Source organism: Scyliorhinus canicula, chromosome 12, assembly GCF_902713615.1.
Source record: "Scyliorhinus canicula chromosome 12, sScyCan1.1, whole genome shotgun sequence".
Classification (NCBI taxonomy): Eukaryota; Metazoa; Chordata; class Chondrichthyes; order Carcharhiniformes; family Scyliorhinidae; genus Scyliorhinus; species Scyliorhinus canicula.
Window position 1 is genome coordinate 24,687,900 of NC_052157.1, and position 20,134 is coordinate 24,708,033.

The 20,134-nt window shown below is 48.6% G+C and overlaps 1 protein-coding gene across 2 annotated transcripts in view; it reads right to left on the reverse strand.

The window, feature by feature from the left end:
• Nucleotides 1–20,134, reverse strand: part of myo5c (myosin VC) — a 135,464-nt gene that overhangs the window by 104,905 nt on the left and 10,425 nt on the right. For both annotated transcript variants that reach the window (XM_038813540.1, XM_038813539.1), the window contains exon 2: nucleotides 2,680–2,790. In XM_038813540.1, the coding sequence (XP_038669468.1) occupies nucleotides 2,680–2,790 (111 nt within the window). The remainder of the gene's footprint in view (nucleotides 1–2,679; nucleotides 2,791–20,134) is intronic.

A 20,134-nucleotide genomic window follows, 5' to 3' on the forward strand; every position in this document is an offset into this window, starting at 1 on the left:
TCACTGCCGGCGCATGCGCCGACCGCCGAAAGCCTTTCGGCCAGCCCCGCTTCTGACTGCGCCGGGTGTTTGCGCCAGTCTTCTGGTGCAAACTGCTCCGGCGCGGGGCTGGCCCCCAAAGGTGGGGAGAATTCCCCACCTTTGGGGAGGCGCGACCCCTGAGTGGTTGGCGCCACTCCCCTACGCCGGCACCCTCCATCACGCCGGGTAGGGGAGAATCCAGCCCCAGGAGTGTGATGGAATACTCCCCATTTTCCTGGATGAGTGCAGCTCCAGCAACATTCAAATGTTGACACACTCCAAGACAAAGCAACCCGCTTGATCAGAACCCCAACTACAGCTGTAAACATTCAGTCCTTCCACTAAAGACACAACATGGCAGCAGTGTGTACCATCCACAAGATGCACTCCAGAATCTGCCAAACCCAAGATGTCTACTGCCGAGAAGGACATGGGCATCAGGTGCTTGGGAACACCACCATCAGCAAGATTCCCTCACAGTCACACAAAATTCTGGCTAGGAAACAGCACAGGGTTAGCACTGTTGTTTCACAGCTCCAGGGTCCCAAGTTTGATTCCTGCTTGGGTCACTGCCTGTACGTAGACTGCACATTCTCCCCGTGTCTGCGTGGGTTTCTTCCGGGTAGCATTGTGGGTGAATGTATCATGCTAAGTGCCTTACTGTGACAATGTCAGAAATGCCGGTCCCTCTAAGTATCAAACAGATCTTGCCTCAGAATGAGTTGATATTCATCGAATCCTGTACGTAAGAGCTGGGGGGGGGAGGGGGGGGGGGGTTCCCCAGTGGGGAAGTTGCTTCTGGGAAGAGAGAGGATCCAGAAGGGGAGAGTTAAAAACTGGTATTGCTATTGAACTATGAACGTTGCTGTTGTTCTCGAGGGCCATAGGTTGCTTTCTCCTGTGATGGGGAGCACTGACTGGTGGCGATTTAACCTGAGGGTCATCACACCTCAGGCGAGGGGCAAGGTTGAGAAGATGGGCCTTCATGAATAACCTCAGGAGGTTCAGGAATTGAACCCACACTGTTGGCATCACTCTGCATCACAAACCAGCCATCCAGACAACTGAGTTAACCCATCCTCATGTACTGAACTATAGTATCACTCGTGCATCATCCAAATGCCTTCTGCTGTCTAATTCACCTAATAATATATACTGGATATCTTACTGCAATAATCATGGGAAAGGGCCTGCTTGGTCATCACCACTTAGCCATGTCGGCAGGAAGAATGGGAGGAAGCGGGCATGAGGCCGGGCAGTGTAACAGTGGCTGTAGCAGGAAAGAAGGGCAGGGGGGTGAGGTGGACTCCTGCCCTGTACACACCATCCCCCCTTCCATTGGACCTCCTCCACCAGGACCTCCAGTGCTGCATCCAGGATTCCGCATACCCTCTCACGCAGTCCCTGAGCCATCCTGAATCATGGCACTGTGTGTCAATCAGCACAGTCCGCACCTTCAGTGGAATGTTCCGGGTGGTGCTCACCTAAACTGCTTCAGGAAAACTGGGTCAATTAAGACGCCAAACCTGCAGTCCCTGTTTTAATGCCTTCAGACAAATTCAAATGATAATAGTTCACCCTTGGGACCAAAATTGTGTGCCAAAACCTGATTTTCAAGCCGATCACATGCACATGCAAGCTCCCCAACAAAAATATGATAATGTTATGGGAGCGGCGTTTTCAGAACCCCAAAATGTATCATGGAGTTCAACCAGCCTCTCCCTTTAATGTACTGTTGCTTTTGAAGCACACAGCTTGGTCTCCAGGTATGGTATTACAATTATGGACACGTGGGTTTTTAAACACAAAACAATGTTTATTCCATGAATTCAACTTAACCTTTTAAAATAAACATTGGATCACTTACCACCCCTTACTTCAAAGATAACCCCGAAAATAATAAAACACTAAATAATCCCTCAAAATGTTCCTTCAAACCTCCAAAAGACTTAACACCTTTAAACAGAAACACATTAGGTTAAAGACATTACTATTATGAGTTTAAATCACCCAAATGATTCAGAGATAGTCTTTCCTGGCAGAGATCACAGCAGATCCAGCTCACTGAAAACACAGACACACCCAAGCTCTTTTCCTCAAAACTGAAACCAAAACACCCAAAAACCAGAAGTGAGCTCAGCTCAGCTCCCCCCACCCTCTGACATCACTTCAGTAATATGAGCTGCTGCATTTCTTAAAGGTACATTGCTTAAACATCCATTTCTTAAAGGTACTCTCACATGACAATAACGATCGACAATCTGTTTTCCTGATGTTGAGTAAGGGATAGATTTTGGTCAGGACATGGGGGATATCCTCCCTGCTAGTGCCGTGGGATCTTTGACGTACATCCGAGAGAAGACAGGGCCTTTGCTTAACATCTGATCCAAAACATCGCACCTCTGACATTGCAGCATTTCCTCAATACTGCACTGGAATATCAACTTTCATTGTTTGTGCTCAGGTCCTGGAGTGGCACTTGAACCCACCACAATCTTGGGAAGGAAGAATACTGTCAATCAAGCCATGACCAGCACTACACAGCATGAAAGAGTACAAAAATCTAATGAGAAAAGTTTAGTTGAATTGCTTTGCACCAACTGAAAATAAAATAAAATAAAATCTATCACTTCTTCGCCACATTTCTTGTCAACTTACAGTGCCATCTTCTAACTGCAGAAATAATACATCAGATCCACTCTTGTAGTCCTTGGTTATCTCAGCTGATTGCCAGACTTCATCAGGGTCAGAAATCCAAACGCTGTTGTACTGTAAAGCAAAGTGAATAAAGTCATGTTTTCCATTAATGTCTCGGACATTCCCTACATATCCCATATTCCCCTATTACTGACTAATCCCCACTTCTACCCTTGCAATGCAATTTGGGTCAAAGATGTTGGCGACATGGTGGCACAGTGGTTAGCACTGCTGCCTCACAGTGCTGACCCGGGTTCAATTCCGGCCTTGGGTGACTCTCTCTATGTCTGGTGTTTGCACGTTCTCCCCGTGTCTGCATTGGTTTTCTCCGGGTGCTCCAGTTTCCTCCCATAGTCCAAAGATGTGCAGGTTAGGTGGATTGGCCATGTTAAAATTGACCCGTAGGTTATTTGGGGTTATGGGGATACTGCGGGGAGTGGGTTGAGGTTAGGGTACTCTTTCAGAGGGTTGGTGCAGACTCAATGGGCCGAATAGCCTCCTTCTGCATTGTCGGGATTCTATGATTCTATGATGCCATAGATGTTTTATAAAATATTAATTTTTACTCGTGCTCCTGTGCGTCTAGCAGTGGATGAAGTGTGGATAATGGAAAGTATGCCATTAACTGCTGTTAAAATTGAGATTTTGCCTGAAATTATGTAGTATTGTCCTATGAAGATGTTAATTTATTATGTCATCAGCTAAACATATGTATACATTGAACGGTTTGAAAAGAACACGCTTCCTGAAGTGGGCAGCATGGTAGAACAGTGGTTGGCACAGTTGCTTCACAGCTCCTGGGTCATTGTCTGTGCGGACGGTCTGCTCGTCTTCCTTGTGCCTGCGTGGGTTTCCTCCCACAGTCCAAATATGTGCATTTTAGGTGGATTGGCCATGATAAATTGCCCTCAGTGTACAAAAAGGTTAGGTGGGTTTACTGGGTTACGGGGATAGGGTGGAGGTGTGGGCTTAAGTAGGGTGCTCTTTCCAAGGGCCGATGCAGACTCAATGGGCCGAATGGCCTCCTTCTGCACTGTAAGTTCTATGATTCTAAACAAAGCACACAGGCCTACTCTGTTGTATTTGCGAAGGACACAACTGCTTTATGGTGACACAGAGTCTGCAGAGCTCTCAGAGACAATGGCTAAAACAAGCTTAGATTGAAACCCGAGGTTACGTGACCCCACTTGTGAATGTAAAATATACTGGATTTGGATGAAGTCAGATAGAGACTGTCACAGGAACAGAAAGAGCAACTGCCTTCGCCCTCTCCATTTCTGTCTGTGCGGAGTCTGCACGTCCTCCCCGTGTGTGCGTGGGTTTCCTCCGGGTGCTCCGGTTTCCTCCCACAGTCCAAAGATGTGCAGGTTAGGTGGATTGGCCATGCTAAATTGCCCGTAGTGTCCTAAAAAAGTAAGGTTAAGGGGGGGGGGGGTTGGGTTATGGGTATCGGGTGGATACGTGGGTTTGAGTAGGGTGATCATTGCTCGGCACAACATCGAGGGCCGAAGGGCCTGTTCTGTGCTGTACTGTTCTATGTTCTCTGAAATGTCTCTCATCAAAACTGAGCTCTTTATGATTTGAAAACCCACCAGGAGACCTCATTGCTGTAAACCGAGAATACTTAAAGCAGGATTCAGAATCAAAACCACTGTCTCCAACAGAAAAGAAAATCAACAAGCCACAACTGCTCCTGAGAGAAATCCGAGTACCAACAGCTGTTGTGGAAAGAGTGCCTTCAGCTGTAAACAAGCATCCGGACAATCCCGGAATAATTATTTTTTCTGACTTTAATTTTTGCGTTGTCAAGTTTTTAAGATCTCTTGCTGAGTTTGGTGTATTTTTTGCATGCTTTGGGGGGGGGGGGGGGGGGGGGGGGGGGGGGGTGTTACGTGGGGAGGAGCAGGCTGTATATTTGTCGCTTTTGCATTCATGGGTAGTTGGACACATTTGTACATTTTATAACTTTTGTTAATCATTTCAACGTCTTAACCAGAGTGAGTTTTAGCAATAAAACAAATTTTTTGCCTGTTAATGTCAGGAACCTGGCTGGTTTATTTCTTATACTGTGTTGCAAACAGAAATATACATAGATATTGAACTGGTAATAGAATCTTTTTAAATTGCAACTCTTGCTGTAACCAACCCAGGAATGGAACAAAGAGAGGAATCAGTTCACCCCATCTGGTCTGGTTGTAACAATCGTGTCACTATCTGCTAAAACTTTAACCTCAGAGTCCCTACAAAGAGGAAGCAATCAATTATTCTCATGTGCGCGGTAGCACAGTGGTTAGCACTGTTGTTGTTTCACCGCGCCAGGGTCCCAGGTTCGATTTCCGGCTTGGGTCACTGTTTGTGCAGGGTCTGCACGTTCTCCACGTGTCTGCGTGGGTTTCCTCCGGGTGCTTCGGTTTCCTCCCACAAGTCCCGAAAGACGTGCTTGTTAGGTAATTTGGACATTCTGAATTCCCCCTCTGAGTATCCGAACAGGTGCCAAAGTGTGGCGACTAGGGGCTTTTCACAGTAACTTCATTGCAGTGTTAATGTAAGCCTACTTGTGACAATAAAGATTATTATTAATATTTTAAAAATATAATTTAAAGCCTCTGACCGACCATTTCACCTTAATTGCAGGACTGCCCAACAGCACAGAGTAATCTTTGCACAATATACACCACCCCACATCTTAAAACGACACTGCCATAATGCTACATATACCACAGAGTTATCTGTAAAAGTTGACAGATTAATTATAATATTGACTACAATTGATTCTGAGTTGCATTTGACCAGGCTAGAAGGCATCTCTGCATGTGGCTATTTCTATACACAAAGTTACATTCCCAGGCCATTAGGAGAGCACAAACCTTCCATTAAATAATGCACCCTCAAAACCTGCTCCCCTAGGGCAGGCATAAGGACAGCAGGCACATGGGGAACACCATCACCTGCAAGTTCCCTGAACTGGAAATATATCATCCCTACATCCCCATGGGCAGTCAACATCCTGGAACTGTGGATGTACCTCCAGCATGAGGTACAATGATTCAAGACGCTGGTTCATTCCCACCCTCTTGAGGAATAGAATCATAGAATTTACAGTGCAGAAGGAGGCTATTCGGCCCATCGCGTCTGCACCAGCCCTTGGAAAGAGCACCCTACCTAAGCTCATAACTCCACCCTATCCCCATAGCTCCCCCCTACCCCGTAACCCCACCTAACCTTTATGGACACTGATGGCAATTTAGCATAGCCAATCCACTTAACCTGCACATCTTTGGACTGTGGGAGGAACCCGGAGCACCCGGAGGAAACCCACTCAGACACGGGGAGGATGTGCAGACTCCACACAGACAGTGACCCAAGCCGGAATCGAACCTGGGACCCTGGAGCTGTGAGGCAACTGTGCTAACCACTGTGCTACCATGCTGCCCAGTGATGGGGGAATACATTTTGGTGTTGCCAACATCTCATCAATAATTTTTATATAAATTTTTATATTATTCACTGACCTGAACTGCCAATTAATATCTCTATTCTACCTTTGTTTTGAAGTACACTCGAAACTATATTGTCGTGGCACAAACACTAGTGATACAAAGAATGTCTAATCTAAACAGGCCAAAATCAAGGTTTGTCCCTTCCAGTGAGAAGCGGATGTAGGTATTTAATCCCAACAGCATGGTGTAACAATTTACCTTGTGGTATATCCACATACTCCTACATTCTCCAGTTTTACTGTCTACACCTTTTATAAATATGCACACGATTTTTTTTTCTTAACAATGTGGTTAACTCCCTCCTTAAGTACAAGGCTGTTCTATTCTGAGGTTGGGTGTTCCTCAAAATTAGCTAATATATTTCACGTTATCACTTCCTCTTCTCCCAGCTGCATGCAACAAGGATGACGTGTTTCATGGGTTTAGATGACACCCTACCTGGAGTTACAGCTTTCCTGTAATTCCTAAAACTGAAAGGAAGCAAAGATAAACAGGGTGATTTTGATCCTTCGTTAGCTGCCAGTGAGAACGGCGGAACGGGCGCAAGATCCAAACAGTGTCGGAAAAGCCCATTCTCTCCGGCAAGATCGGGATCTCCCTCCCTGGTGGAGTAACACGAAACACGCACGGCGCAGGAGCCCGGAACCTCATTTTAATACATTAGCATGTCATTAGCGAACACTCACTCATGGGCTTCCTCCCTCACTAAATATTCAGCAGGTGCTGATGTGACATCACACGGCATCATTTACTTTTTAAAAAAAATATTTTATTCAGGCATTTTCATAAAAACAACCCGAAGCAGAAGCAAAACTATACAACATTCTCCGCACACTCGCCCCCTCCTCCCATCCTGCCTTCCTTATTTTAACCCCCTTTACCGCCCCCCCCCCCCCCCCCCCCCCCCCCCCCCCCCCCCCCCCCCACCCCCCTCCCCTTTGCTGACTCCTCAATCTTCCTTATCAAAGTCAATGACCTCCGTAGCAAACCCCTCAGGACGAACTTGACCTTCTCGAGCCTCAGGAATCGTGCCAGGTCACCCCCCCCCCCCCCCCCCCCCCCCCCCCCCCCCCGCTTTCAACGGCTCCGAGTCCCTCCAGCCAAGTAAGATCCATCTCTGGACTATCAGGCAGGCAAAGGCCAAGACGTCGGCCTCTCTCGACCCCTGGACCCAATCTTCTGACACCCCGAACATCGCTACCTCTGGACTCGAGGCCACCTTTACCCCCAACACCCTGGACATTACATCGGCAAACCCCTGCCAGAATCCCTTTAGCTTCAGACATATCCAGAACATGTGAATGTGATCCACAGGCCTCCACGTGCACCACCCACGCCTTGTCAAAAAACCTACTTCTGCTCGCTCCCCTGAAAGAAGCCACCTCCATCTGCCTCCAATACCGACCCCTCCCCCACTACCCATTTCCTAACAATGGCAATGTTTGCCGTTCATTATATTCAGCAAAGCCAGCCCTCCCTCCCCGCCCCTGCTCCAAAGAAGCCCTTTTGATCCACGGGGTCTTCGCTGCCCACACAAACCAAGAGATCAGCGCGTTAACCTTTTTAAAGAACGACTTCAGGACAAAGGTCGGGAGGTTCTGAAATACGAACAGGAACCTTGGCAGCACTGATGTCTTCACTATCTGCACCGGACCCGTCAATGACAGTGGCAGCACATCCCACCTCTTGAAATCCCCCTTCATTTGTTCCACCAGCCATGTCAAATTTAACTTGTGCAGCCATAATGAACCCTGCATCACCTGTTTGCCCAGGTATCTAAAACTTGCCCCCACTACCTTGAGCGGCAACTCACCTAACCTCCTCTCCTACCCTCTAGCCTCAATCGGGAACACCTCGCTCTTTCCCATGTTCAACTTGTACCCGGAGAACCAGCCAAAGTCCTCCAGGATCCCCATAATGTTCCCAATGCCACCCAATGGGAGGACAACAGGTCCTCCGCGTACAGAGAAACCCTGTGCTCGACTCCACCCTGCCCGCACAATCCCTTTACAATCCCTCAACGCTCTAAGCGCCATAGCCAAGGGCTCTATAACCAAGGCAAAAAGCAAATGGGAGAGCGAGCACCCCTGCCTTGTCCCAAGATGCAACCCGAAATATCCCAAACTCACCCGGTCCGTCCGCACACTTGCAACCTGTACCTTGTACAGCAACCGGACCCAGTCCAAAAACCCTGCCCAAACTGCCCCAGCACCACCCACAAATATTCCCACTTCACCCGGTCAAAAGCCTTCTCCAGAACCATCGCCGCTGACACCTCCGCCTCCTGCCCCTCCGGAGGCATCATAATCACATTAAGCAGCCACCTCACATTTGCAGACAACTGTCTCCCTTTCACAAACCTCGTTTGGTTATCGCCCATCACCCCCGGGCGCTGACCTCAATTACGAGGCCAACACCTTTGCCAGTAACTTGGCATCTACATTCAATAGAGATATCGGACGGTACGATTTACACTTCTCCGGATCCTTGACCATTTTAAGTATCGAAGAGATGGATGCCTGCGATAATGTAGGGGGGTACCCCCTCTCCCTCGCCTCATTGTATGCCCTCACAGCAGTGGCCCCACGTTCCCCCCTCCCAAACGTTTTATAAAACTTCATCGGGAATCCATCCAGGCCTGGGCCTTCCCTGCCTGCATCGCCACCATACTCTCCATCACCTCCTACAACCCGATAAGGACCCCCAATCCCTGCACCAACTCCTCGTCAACCCGGGGAAACTCCAACCCACCCAGAAACCGTCACATTCCCTCCCCACCGGCCGGGGGCTCTGACTCATACCACCTCCTGCAAAAAGCCTCAAACGCCTCATTCACCCCCACCGTGTCCAGCACCAGCCTTCTCATCTCGTCCTTCATTCCGCCAATCTCCCTGGCCTCCTCCTGCTTCACCACTCTTATATACTGCCCCCTGGCCCTCCGCAGCTGCCCCATCACCTTCCCCGTGAACACCAATTCGAACTCCATCTGGAACCTCTGCCTCTCCTTCAACAGCTCCGGCTCCGGGGCCTCCAAATACCTCCTGCCACCCTCAGAATCTCTTCCACCAGCCTTGCCATCTCTGCCCGTTTCGCTAAATCCCTATGCGCCTGAATTGAAATAAACTGCCCCCGAACCACTGTCTTGAGTGCCCCCCCTACAACATGGCGGTTGTAACCTTCCCCCCCCCCCCCACCCCCAAGCATTGACATCCAAATACCCCCAGCTGGCGGCCCTCACCCGCTCGCACACCTCCTCATCCGCCAACAACCCCACATCCAACCTCCACTGCGGGCGCTGACCCCCGACCCCTCCCCCCCCGGTCCACTCGCAAATCCACCCAGTGCGGCGCGTGGTCAGAGACCTGGATCACCGAATACTCCAAATCGACCACCCCCGCCAGCAACGCTCTGTCCACCACAAAAAAGTCAATCTAGAAGTACACCCAGTGCACATGGGAAAAGTATGAGAATTCCTTCACCCCAGTCTCCCAAACCTCCACGGGTCCACCGCCTCCCTACGCTCCATAAACCCCATCAGCTCCTTCGCCACTGCCTACTCCTTCCCCAACCTCGGGCTTGGCTTGAAAACCGTATTAAAATCCACCCCCTATGATCAACCGGTGAGTCCAGGTCAGGAATCTTTCCTAGAACCTGCCTCATGAGATCTACATCATCGGAATTTGGGGCAATAACCAGGACCATCGGCACCCCCTCCAGCTTCCCACTCACCATCACAACAAACCTTACCCCTGAATCTGCCACAATGCTCCCCACCTCGAACGCCACCTGCTTATTCACCAGTACCACCACCACCCCCCTTGTCTTCATGTCCAATCCTGAGTGGAACACCTGCTCCACCCACGCTTTCCTCAACCTTGTCTGATCCCCTATCTTTAAGTGTGCCTCCTGCAAAAAGGCCACGTCACGCCTCAGGTGCGTGAACACACGTGACCGTTTGACCGGCCCATTCAGCTCCCTCACATTCCACGTGACCAGCCCGGTCCGGGAGCTCCCTGCCCCCCCCCCCTCCCCCTCTGCCGATCCACCATATCCCTTTTTGGGCCTATGTCATGCGACCCTCCCGGCCCACCCTCGGATGTCCACCGTTATCCAACCGCACCCTTGTCAAAAACCCTCCTCCCCCAAACAAAACAAGAACCCTCGCCCCTTCCCCTATGCCAACCTCCTGACAACTCCCCACTGCACTCCCATTAACTAGCCAGCCCAGACCCTACCCCCTCCCATCCACGCCCCCCCAAAAAAAGCATAAAGGGTGCACGCACCCTTGATATTCGTCCCATTGAGGGGACTGCCCTCCAACCACCTTGCCAACAAAATAAAAGGAACATATAAAAGAGAAAAGTTTCCCAGAACAAAGAAACCTCCTCGCAAACATCCTCCAGTCCATTGTCCCTCATAAATTCCACTGCCTCCTCTGGCATACCAAAATAATATTCATGCTTGTGGAAAGTCACCCAAAGGCGACCCAGTTAAACCCGGCCCTCCTCTTTGCCAGCTCTGTGCCTTGGTCTTTTTTTAAAAATAATTTTTATTAAAGTTTTCACAAAATATCAACAACAAAATATAGAAGGAACCCAATAGAATTAAATACAAAACAGAACAAAACTCAATGCCCCCCTCCCCCTATACACAAATAATAAATTAACACCCGTCGAAACACATAGCAAACATAGCAAATATATACACCCCCTCAGATCCCCCAATATAGAAAAGCAAAAATAAAATATAACCCCCCCCCCATTCTGTGCCTTGGTCTTGATATACCCGCAGCTCGTTTCCTCTCCCAGGTGCACTTCCTCACCTGCCTCGCCCATCAAAGAATCTTGGGTGGGATTCTCCGACCCCCCCGCCGGGTCGGAGAATCCCCGGGGGGTGGCGTGAATCCCGCCCCACCGCTGGCTGCCGTATTCTCCAGGGCCAGTTTTCGGGCGGGGGTGGGCTTTACGCCAGGCCAGTCAGGGGCTGTTGGCAGCGCCCCCACCCCCGGCAATTCCCCGGGCCCCGAAGGGCCGGGCGGCCATCAGTTCCTGGCCAGTCCCGCCAGCATGAAATGGACACAGTGGGACCTGACTGGGAGGCCGTCTAGTGGAGTCTTCAGGAGGGCACGGGAGGATCCGGCCTGTTCCTGGGGGCATTCCTTCCTTCCATGCCGGCCTCTGTAGGGCTCCGCCATGGCCGGTGTGGAGAAGAAAGCCCCTGCGCATGAACACGCCGGCAGTTCTGCGCATGTGCTGGGCCATGGCGGCGCCAACTCCTCCGCCGCCGGCCTAGCCCCGGCAGTGTGGTGGATTCCGCAACTTCCAGGTGGCCCAACGCCGGAGTTGTTCGCACCGTTATTGGCGCCAGCATCAGGCCATCGCGCCGATTGCGGGAGAATCCCGACCTCCTCTTTATCCAAAATGTGGTACTACCACACCACCATCACCCTTGGCAGCTCGCCCGGTGGAGGCATGTGCATCATTGCCCTGTGCGTTTGGTTGACCTCCAAGGGCTGGTCAAAGGCCCCTCCCCCATCAACTGCTCCAGCATTCTGGCCACGTATGTGCCAGCCTCTGAACCTTCGATACCTTGGGCATCCCTACAATCCTCAAATTTTGCCTTCTGGAGCCGATCTACAGATCCTACACCTTCTCCTTCAGCCTCTTCTGAGTCTCCCGTATCACCCATCTCAGCCGCCAACGAAGCCAACTGCTCCTCGTGCTCCCCCACTGCCTCCTCCTCTTTCTGGATCGCCAGGCCCTGGGACACCAGGCTCTGCTCCACTCTCTCGATCTCTGATTTAACAGGCTCTACTACTTTGGCCAAGTCGTCCAGGGCCTCCTTCCTCTGCTGGCTGAACTTAGCATTCAGAAATTCCACCAACTGCTCTGTTGTCCACTGGGCGGGGAGAACAGGCCCTTTGCCCTCCGCCATCTTTACCTGTGGTGCAACATGAAGACTCTCCTGTTCCAACAGCTCCTTTCTTCTTGTCCCACTCCTAGATCATGGATCCATACAGCAGCTGGAACAGGGGAGTTACACCTTTTCCAGGTACACCTATACCTCTTTCCATCCAAACCTTCATTCGGGGAAAAGATCGGAAAATAGCACCTTGAGGGGGAGCCACCAAATTTGCGACCGCTCACTCCATGGCTGTCACCGGAAGTTTCCGCAGTGTCATTTACAACACATTTATATAAATGTGAACCTGGCGACCCCACCTCCACACCAAGAGGGATTTCAGAGGTGGGGGCTCAGGTAGCCATGAATATCCGGGGTTTTCAATGCTCAGGGTGCATCGGTGAGGACACGGGGGATACAGATAAATTCAACTCGGGGCCAGGACTGGGGTTCAGTCTCACAATCTTGGTGGGTGAGGGGAGGTAGCTCGCACTTACCTTCCCTGCAATTCGGGGTCCCCCTTGCTTTAAGGGGGTCTGGAAGCTGGCATCGCTTCCCATGTGCCCCTTTCTGGGTTTGTGCCCAAAGTGCCACTGAGGGAATGTGCGTCCTTAGGTGGGAGCTGGAAATTGGGTGGGGGGGAGGTGAATACAGAGGTTCAACGCCTGGGGCAACCGTGAGTTTCTTGGGTGGGGTTCCGTGAGAGGCCAGGCTGTCATGGCAGAGTGAGGGACACTGGGACGGGTTACACCTCTGCCTCATGAGGCTTGAAGACCCTTTAACTTTGCGGGTGGGGAGGTCCAGAGAAGTTTGATAGACTGGAATTAGTATTGGGCTGGAAAGCTGATGTAAGGCTGGCCAACTCGGCCGACCTTGTGACATGTGAGCATGAGGGTAACCTCTAAGGATGTGCTTGTCATGCCGGCTTCACTCTAGCAGCTGAACCTCATCTGCCACCAGAAGCAGTCATTTGCCTGATATGCTACCTCACCCTCCCTTGATTAGTCAACTGTGCCAATGAAATCTGCAGAGCTAAACTTCAGTGTCACTGATTGGAGCCAAGTTCTTAACTCTTGGATTGCTGCTGCACATCCTCCACTTCCTTACTCATCACCTCGACACACCTTGTTGCTATCTGGCAGCGGGGGTCCCCAATGGAGTTCCCTCTATGGAGGAGTCCTCCCTCATAACATCAGGGATCTGGGTTGGAGGGTGTTGCATGCAGCAGTACCATACAGCCATTGGGCTCCAAACATACCTGCACTTTTTGCGGCCTTGTGGAGTCCGTGGACCATGCTATATAGTTTGCTGCTTATATGGGTTGCTATAGACTGCATATAGGTTGCTATATAACTTTTTCGATTGTTGATAAACCTTTTGTTGCAGTTTTGTTTGTACTTCGGCCCCACGCTCCTGATCTACGGGCACCTGATATGGAGAGGTGTGGGGAAGGAGGAGGACCTCCTGGTGAACCTGCTCCTTGACCTGTCTAAATTTTACATCAACAGGTCCACGCAGCAGGCGACCAAGGGGCTTGTTCAACCCAAAGGTCTGTCGCTCTTCCGCGGCTACATTCATGTCCCTGGAGAGGGCGCATTCGGTGTCCACGGGTACCCTCGAAACCTTCCGTGCCTATTGGGCACCACAGGAGCTTGGGTACCTTACTGCTCTCGTTAATCACATTTTAGTTTCAGCCTCATTTGTGATTCGCTTTTTGTTTAAGGCAGTTTCCTTTAAGTTCCCTTTAATTTGTCCCTCAGTTCATTTGATTTTGCTTATTTGGCTATCTATGTGAATGAAAATAGTCAGAAGCGTTAGCCCAGAGCATTGAAGTCCAAGGTTCATACAAGCGGTATCGTGGAAATCATAATAAAGTCAAATTCCTCGAGGTTCGATTTAAGGAAATTTATTTACACAAATGTATTTGCGGAGAGAGAGTGTTCTAGCTGCAAAGCCATTGCACTGCACTCTGAGATTTGATTGAAGGAAGCATATTTTTTGTAGTCTGAAATAACAGTTTGAAGTAAACAGGCATGTTTATATTAAATAGACCTTGGAAAGTACATAAGATGAAATACGTAGTATGTATGTTCTTGCCCTTGGCTAAAAACAATTTGAGTACACATTTTGTTATCTTTCGGAGGACAATGTGTTTTCGTAATAAGGGCAAGACCAGAATATTTCAGCATTTTCGCTAAAAAGCAGTGTTAACTATAGTCAAGCATTTCCCAGCATGCTTCTAAATTGGCAACTCATAAATTTCCCTTCCACAAGTGGTAACGTTAGACAGATAGCACTGATGTGTACCTTTATGTAATGGTGTTATGGTGATGTCTATCATCACTCACCCTGTTCAAGGTGCAACATGTGATTAAGACGGCGAATGGAATTTTGTCCTTCATTGCTAGAGGGATGGAGTTTAAGACTAGGGAGGTTAAGCTGCAATTGTATAAGGTGTTAGTGAGGCCACACCTGGAGTATTGTGTTCAGTTTTGGTCTCCTTACTGAGAAAGGACATACTGGCGCTGGAGGGTGTGCAGAGGAGATTCACTAGGTTAATCCCAGAGCTGAAGGGGTTGGATTGTGAGGAGGGGTTGAGTAGACTGGGACTGTACTCGTTGGAATTTAGAAGGATGAGGGGGGATCTTATTGAAATATATAAAATTATGAAGGGAATAGATAGGATAGATGCGGGTAGGTTGTTTCCACTGGCGGGTGAAAGCAGAACTAGGGGGCATAGCCTCAAAATAAGGGGAAGTAGATTTAGGACTGAGTTTAGGAGGAACTTCTTCACCCAAAGGGTTGTGAATCCATGGAATTCCTTGCCCAGTGAAGCAATTGAGGCTACTTTATTAAATGTTTTTAAGATAACGATAGATAGTTTTTTGAAAAATAAAGGTATTAAGGGTCATGGTGTTCATGCCGGAAAGTGGAGCTGAGTCCACAAAAGATCAGCCATGATCTCATTGAATGGCGGAGCAGACTCGCGGGGCCAGATGGCCTACTCCTGCTCCTAGTTCTTATGTTCTTATGATGAGGGTCGACTTTAATGTCCCCCATGAGGGTGCAGACACTGGTCCCATGCATCCAGTTAATTGCACTTTAACCGAATGCCAGGGTTGGGGGAAGGTGGGCTGAGGAATTATCATAGAATTTACAGTGCAGAAGGAGGCCATTCGGCCCATCGAGTCTGCACCGGCTCCTGGAAAGAGCACCCTACCCAAGGTCAACACCTCCACCCTATCCCTATAACCCAGTAACCCCACCCAACACTAAGGGCAATTTTGGACACTAAGGGCAATTTATCATGGCCAATCCACCTAACCTGCACATCTTTGGACTGTGGGAGGAAACCGGAGCACCCGGAGGAAACCCACGCACACACGGGGAGGATGTGCAGACTCCGCACAGACAGTGACCCAAGCCGGAATCGAACCTGGGACCCTGGAGCTGTGAAGCCATTGTGCTATCCACAATGCTACCGTGCTGCCCTGTCAGGGGTAAGGTGCCACAGAGACATTCAAGGGTCCATGTGCATCATCCTGGTGGATTTGAAAGGGAGAACTATGGGGAAGTGGCATAGTGAGAGAGGGGAGGGTGTTAGGCTTAGGTGAAGAGGCACTCGATGAAGCACAAGGGTGGAGCTTCCAGAGGTGTGGAGGACTGAGGGTCAGGGCTCTGTCAGGAATGCTCAACGCTCACATTGGTCTTTTCTTCTCTTCAGTGTATGATTCTGGAGACTCATGGAGCCTGTTGAGTTGACTTTTTTTACTCATAACAATGGGCAACAGCAGAGACATTGATGTGCCCCTGCACGGGACGAGGATCAGTGCCCTGCAGAGAAGGGGGAGGTTGGGCCCCTAGCTGTTCTGGGAGCAGCAGCACAGATGGTGGAGACTCATAGGAGACACTACCGGCAAATGGTCTTGCAGCACTCCCAGATCCCTGATGGAGAGCAGTAGCTGGAGGGATTGCTCCTCGGGGACAGAGGGTACCCCCTCAGGAGGTGGCTGATGATGCCAGTGCGGAGGCCACAAACACCTGCAGAGACTCGCTACAATAAGTCTTGTGCTTCAACACGCGTGCTGGCCGAGCAGGTGATAGGAATGCTGAAGATGTGGTTCCGGTGCCTGGACTGGTTGGGTGGGGGAGGGGGATCCAGGAGGAGATGGAGGAGCGCCACATAACCTCTGATGAGGAGGAGAGGCGGCGAGGGGAAACTTGAAGAGGAGGAGGAAGAAGGACCTCAAGCCTTGGCCGGGACCACATGGGCCGAAGAGCTAGGGATGCCCTTGGTTTGGGATCGACTAGGACTAGCGAGTGAGGAGCTCTCCCGCTGTGGGGTGTGACATCTCATCATTACTGTGGATCGAGCGGTAGGTTCTCGTGATGGTGCCCAAGTTCATGGGCAGGGCACTAAAGCCATTGGCCGGACTGTGCAGGAGAATGATGATGACTTGCATTGAGGACTGATTGATGCTCCTCTCATCCTCAGCGATGTGGTTGACTCCTGCCTGACAGAGAGATGAACAAACCCTGCCAATAAACAGGTTGATCATGAGGCTCAGAGGTGGTTGGGATAGGTTACATGGTTACCAGGTCAGGTGGTTTAAAACCGTCCACCAAACTTCCAAAACATTTGACTAAATAGAAGCAAACCTAATGTTGCCAACATCATTTCACTTCCACACGATAATAGCAGAATGATTATCTAGTGCACAATATTGATCAATTTAGCAAATGATGGAACAAAACTGACGAGAGTGGTGCACTTTGTGGTGAGTTTAAGAATATGTAGTGAACAACATGTGCTACAAATAGATCAGGTTCTGATATATTGTATGAGATATCCCTTTCTTTAAGCAGTCTCAAAATATCTCTCTTTCTCAAAGTGGAGCATTCAAGACATCTCTGTCCAGCAAATATTCCTAAGTGCTAACTATATTTAAAAGTGGATTGGGACCCGAGATGGTTTTGTTGTTTGAGTGGGATTAAAGATAGCAGTTAAGGGTTACTGTGCCACTGCATTGATTAGCATTGTTTAAGGGATAATTCTAAGCTACTTTCTTATGTGATGTTACAGATATTCTAATACTGTGTTAGTAATAAAGTTTGTTTTCACATACTATGTCCCTATATGAACTCATTCCTGGAGCAAGGTATCCTTTCCTCACAATCTTATAAAATTAAAATTAAATATTGGGGTTTCTGTCCCGTATCTTAGCCACTGTTGGGGTCTTGCCCCGGATTGTAATAATTTGGATTACAAATACAGTAGGTGGTATACATACATTTTATACCCAGTTTGTTTTGCCAGATGATTTACATGACCTTCTATTTTATTGATAAATGTGCATGGGTTTGCATGGCTTTACATATATGGTTTACATATACACTCCAAGTTCACATGGTATTTGCAAATATATGCATTCATTTAATTAGTTGTCACAGTCTAATATCTTTGATGGCATGACGTTACAGGTTGGGAAAGCGGAATGACAGTTTTTATTGACCAACTCTCTGTGTCACTGGTTTCTGACAGGCTGCATTTTCTTCAATGGTGGGCCTGAGTTGGCGACGTTTCCGGATAGCGTGTTTGGATATACTTACTGTCTTGTTTCCCTTCTCATATTCACTCCTCTTGGGAAGGTGGTATTGCCACTGGTGGATTCAGAGACCTCGGTTCGAATCCCACCATGGCAGATGGTGAAATTCAATAAAAATTTGGAATTCAATGTCTAATGATGGGGCATAAAAACCCATCTGGTTCACTGCCATCCTTACCCGGTCTGGCCCTACATGTGACTTGTGGCCGATGGCAATGTAGTTCATTCTTAACTGTCCTCAGTTCAAGGGCAATTAGGGATGGGCAATACATGCTGGCCCACATGAATGAATAAAAAGGAACTTTGCATAAGTATCTATTAATAGTGTTGGGTGGGGTTACTGGGCTATGGGGATAGGGTGGAGGTGTTAACCTTGGGTAGGGTGCTCTTTCTAGGAGCCGGTGCAGACTCGATGGGCTGAATGGCCTCCTGCTGCACTGTAAATTCTATGAATACCTAGTTTGAAAAACGCAGATCATGGTCTGTTTCGGCCGTTTTTGAATGTGTAATACACAACAAGCATAGGATACTTTTAAGGGAGCAATTTTTACATCAACGTTTTCTAAATTTCTTTCTTCATTTATTTACTAGCTCATGAACATTTGGTGATTATTATTGATGCAAGCGTATGTCATGATGCTGATTGCATGTGTAATGAGCACAATTAATATCAAACTCAAGATACAAAGTTAAATTAATTAGGCACCCAGAGAAATGGGTGGGCTGCACGATGGCACAGTGGTTAGCACTGCTGCCTCACAGCGCTGGGGACCTGGGTTCAATCCCGACCCTGGGTGACTGACTGTGTGGAGTTTGCGCATTCTGCCCGTGTCTGCGTAGGTTTCCTCCGGGTGCTCCGGTTTCCTCCCACAGTCCAAAGATGTGCAGGTTAGGTGGGGTTCCAGGGACTGAGGTAGGGTGCTCTTTCAGAGGGTCGGTGCAGACTCAGTGGACCGAATGGCCTCCTTCTGCACTGTAGGCATTCTATGATTCCATAAATCAGCAGAGAAATACACAGCAGCCAAGGTGCTTCATTCAATTAATTACTTTTGGAGTACAGTGGTAGTTGTTAGTGAGTCAAAGTAGAAAGTAGCAATCCAAACTTAAATTTGTATCGAGATGTAATATATTGACAAAGACTGCCTGTGGCCCGCTCTACATTAGAGACTGATTCTATTGCCAGGACCAGCATTCAGGTTGTTTAATTTCAAATGTGCATTTATTGCTATGGTTACTATTTGTTTTTATTCAAACAAAAGGAGTCTGGAGCAATGGGAATTTTTCTTGGCCGATACACTTGGTTCTTTAAACTGATACAGGTGGCATTATGCACATGAGGCCACAGGTGACACGTTGTTTTCACTGTTTATTGCACTTACCAAACCGACTGGGAACTCAGAAAATAAACCTTTTAACTTTTTAAGTAAGTGCAAAGCTTTCCAGTTTGAAGGTTGGCTGTTGTAAATTAATAATAGATATAGAAACAGGAAGGAAAAACAATGTACCAATGTATAACGCATTTTGCACAAGAACTACATTTATTTGCCTCAAGATATCAATTCAATTAAATATTAAGTTGCATCGGGCAGCACGTTGGCACAGCGGTTAGCACGGCTGCCTCATGGCGCCGAGGTCCCAGGTTCGATCCAGGCTCTGGGTCCGTGTGGAGTTTGCACATTCTCCCCGTGTTTGCGTGGGTTTCGCCCCCACAACCCAAAGATGTGCAGGGTAGGTGGATTGGCTATGCTAAATTGCCCCTTAGTTGGAAAAAATGAATTGGAAACTCTAAATTTATTTAAAAAAATATTAAGTTGCAGTCATTTTAATGTATTTTTACTGACGTTTTCAAGTCTTTTACAGTAATCGCATCAAAACAAAGGAAAAGGGTAACAAATCCTTGGGAATCAATTCAAGACAGGTAGAGCACATGACAAACGTCATCGTCAACACTGGAAGAAGAGAGAAAATTCCCAACATGATCCGTTCACGAATACAAGACTTGCCTGTACCAAGCAGGATACAAGTCAGCAACACAGGGCTGCAGCATTCAGTTTTAAAACGGAAATAAATAGAGGAATAAAAAAAAAACGAGAACCCAAGAGCTAAGAGGGAATTACATTGACATCTGCAATGCACTTAAACTCCCTTCCAGGCCCAGGCCCAGACAGCCATGATACAGCTATAAGACAATAAATCTCAGGTCTCAGGCCTTAAACCCACAGAAAATTCAGAAAACAGTAAAGAGTAAGAGCAGACAGAGAGCGAGACTCTAGCTACCAAACTTCCCCCAGCGGATGCCAGGTACTGGGGAAGAATATGCCACCGGATCAATGAACAAGACATCCCTTCAGGGTATAGCAGAGCAGCCATGAGGCACAAAGGCAGGAAGGATAGCAACAGATACCAGCT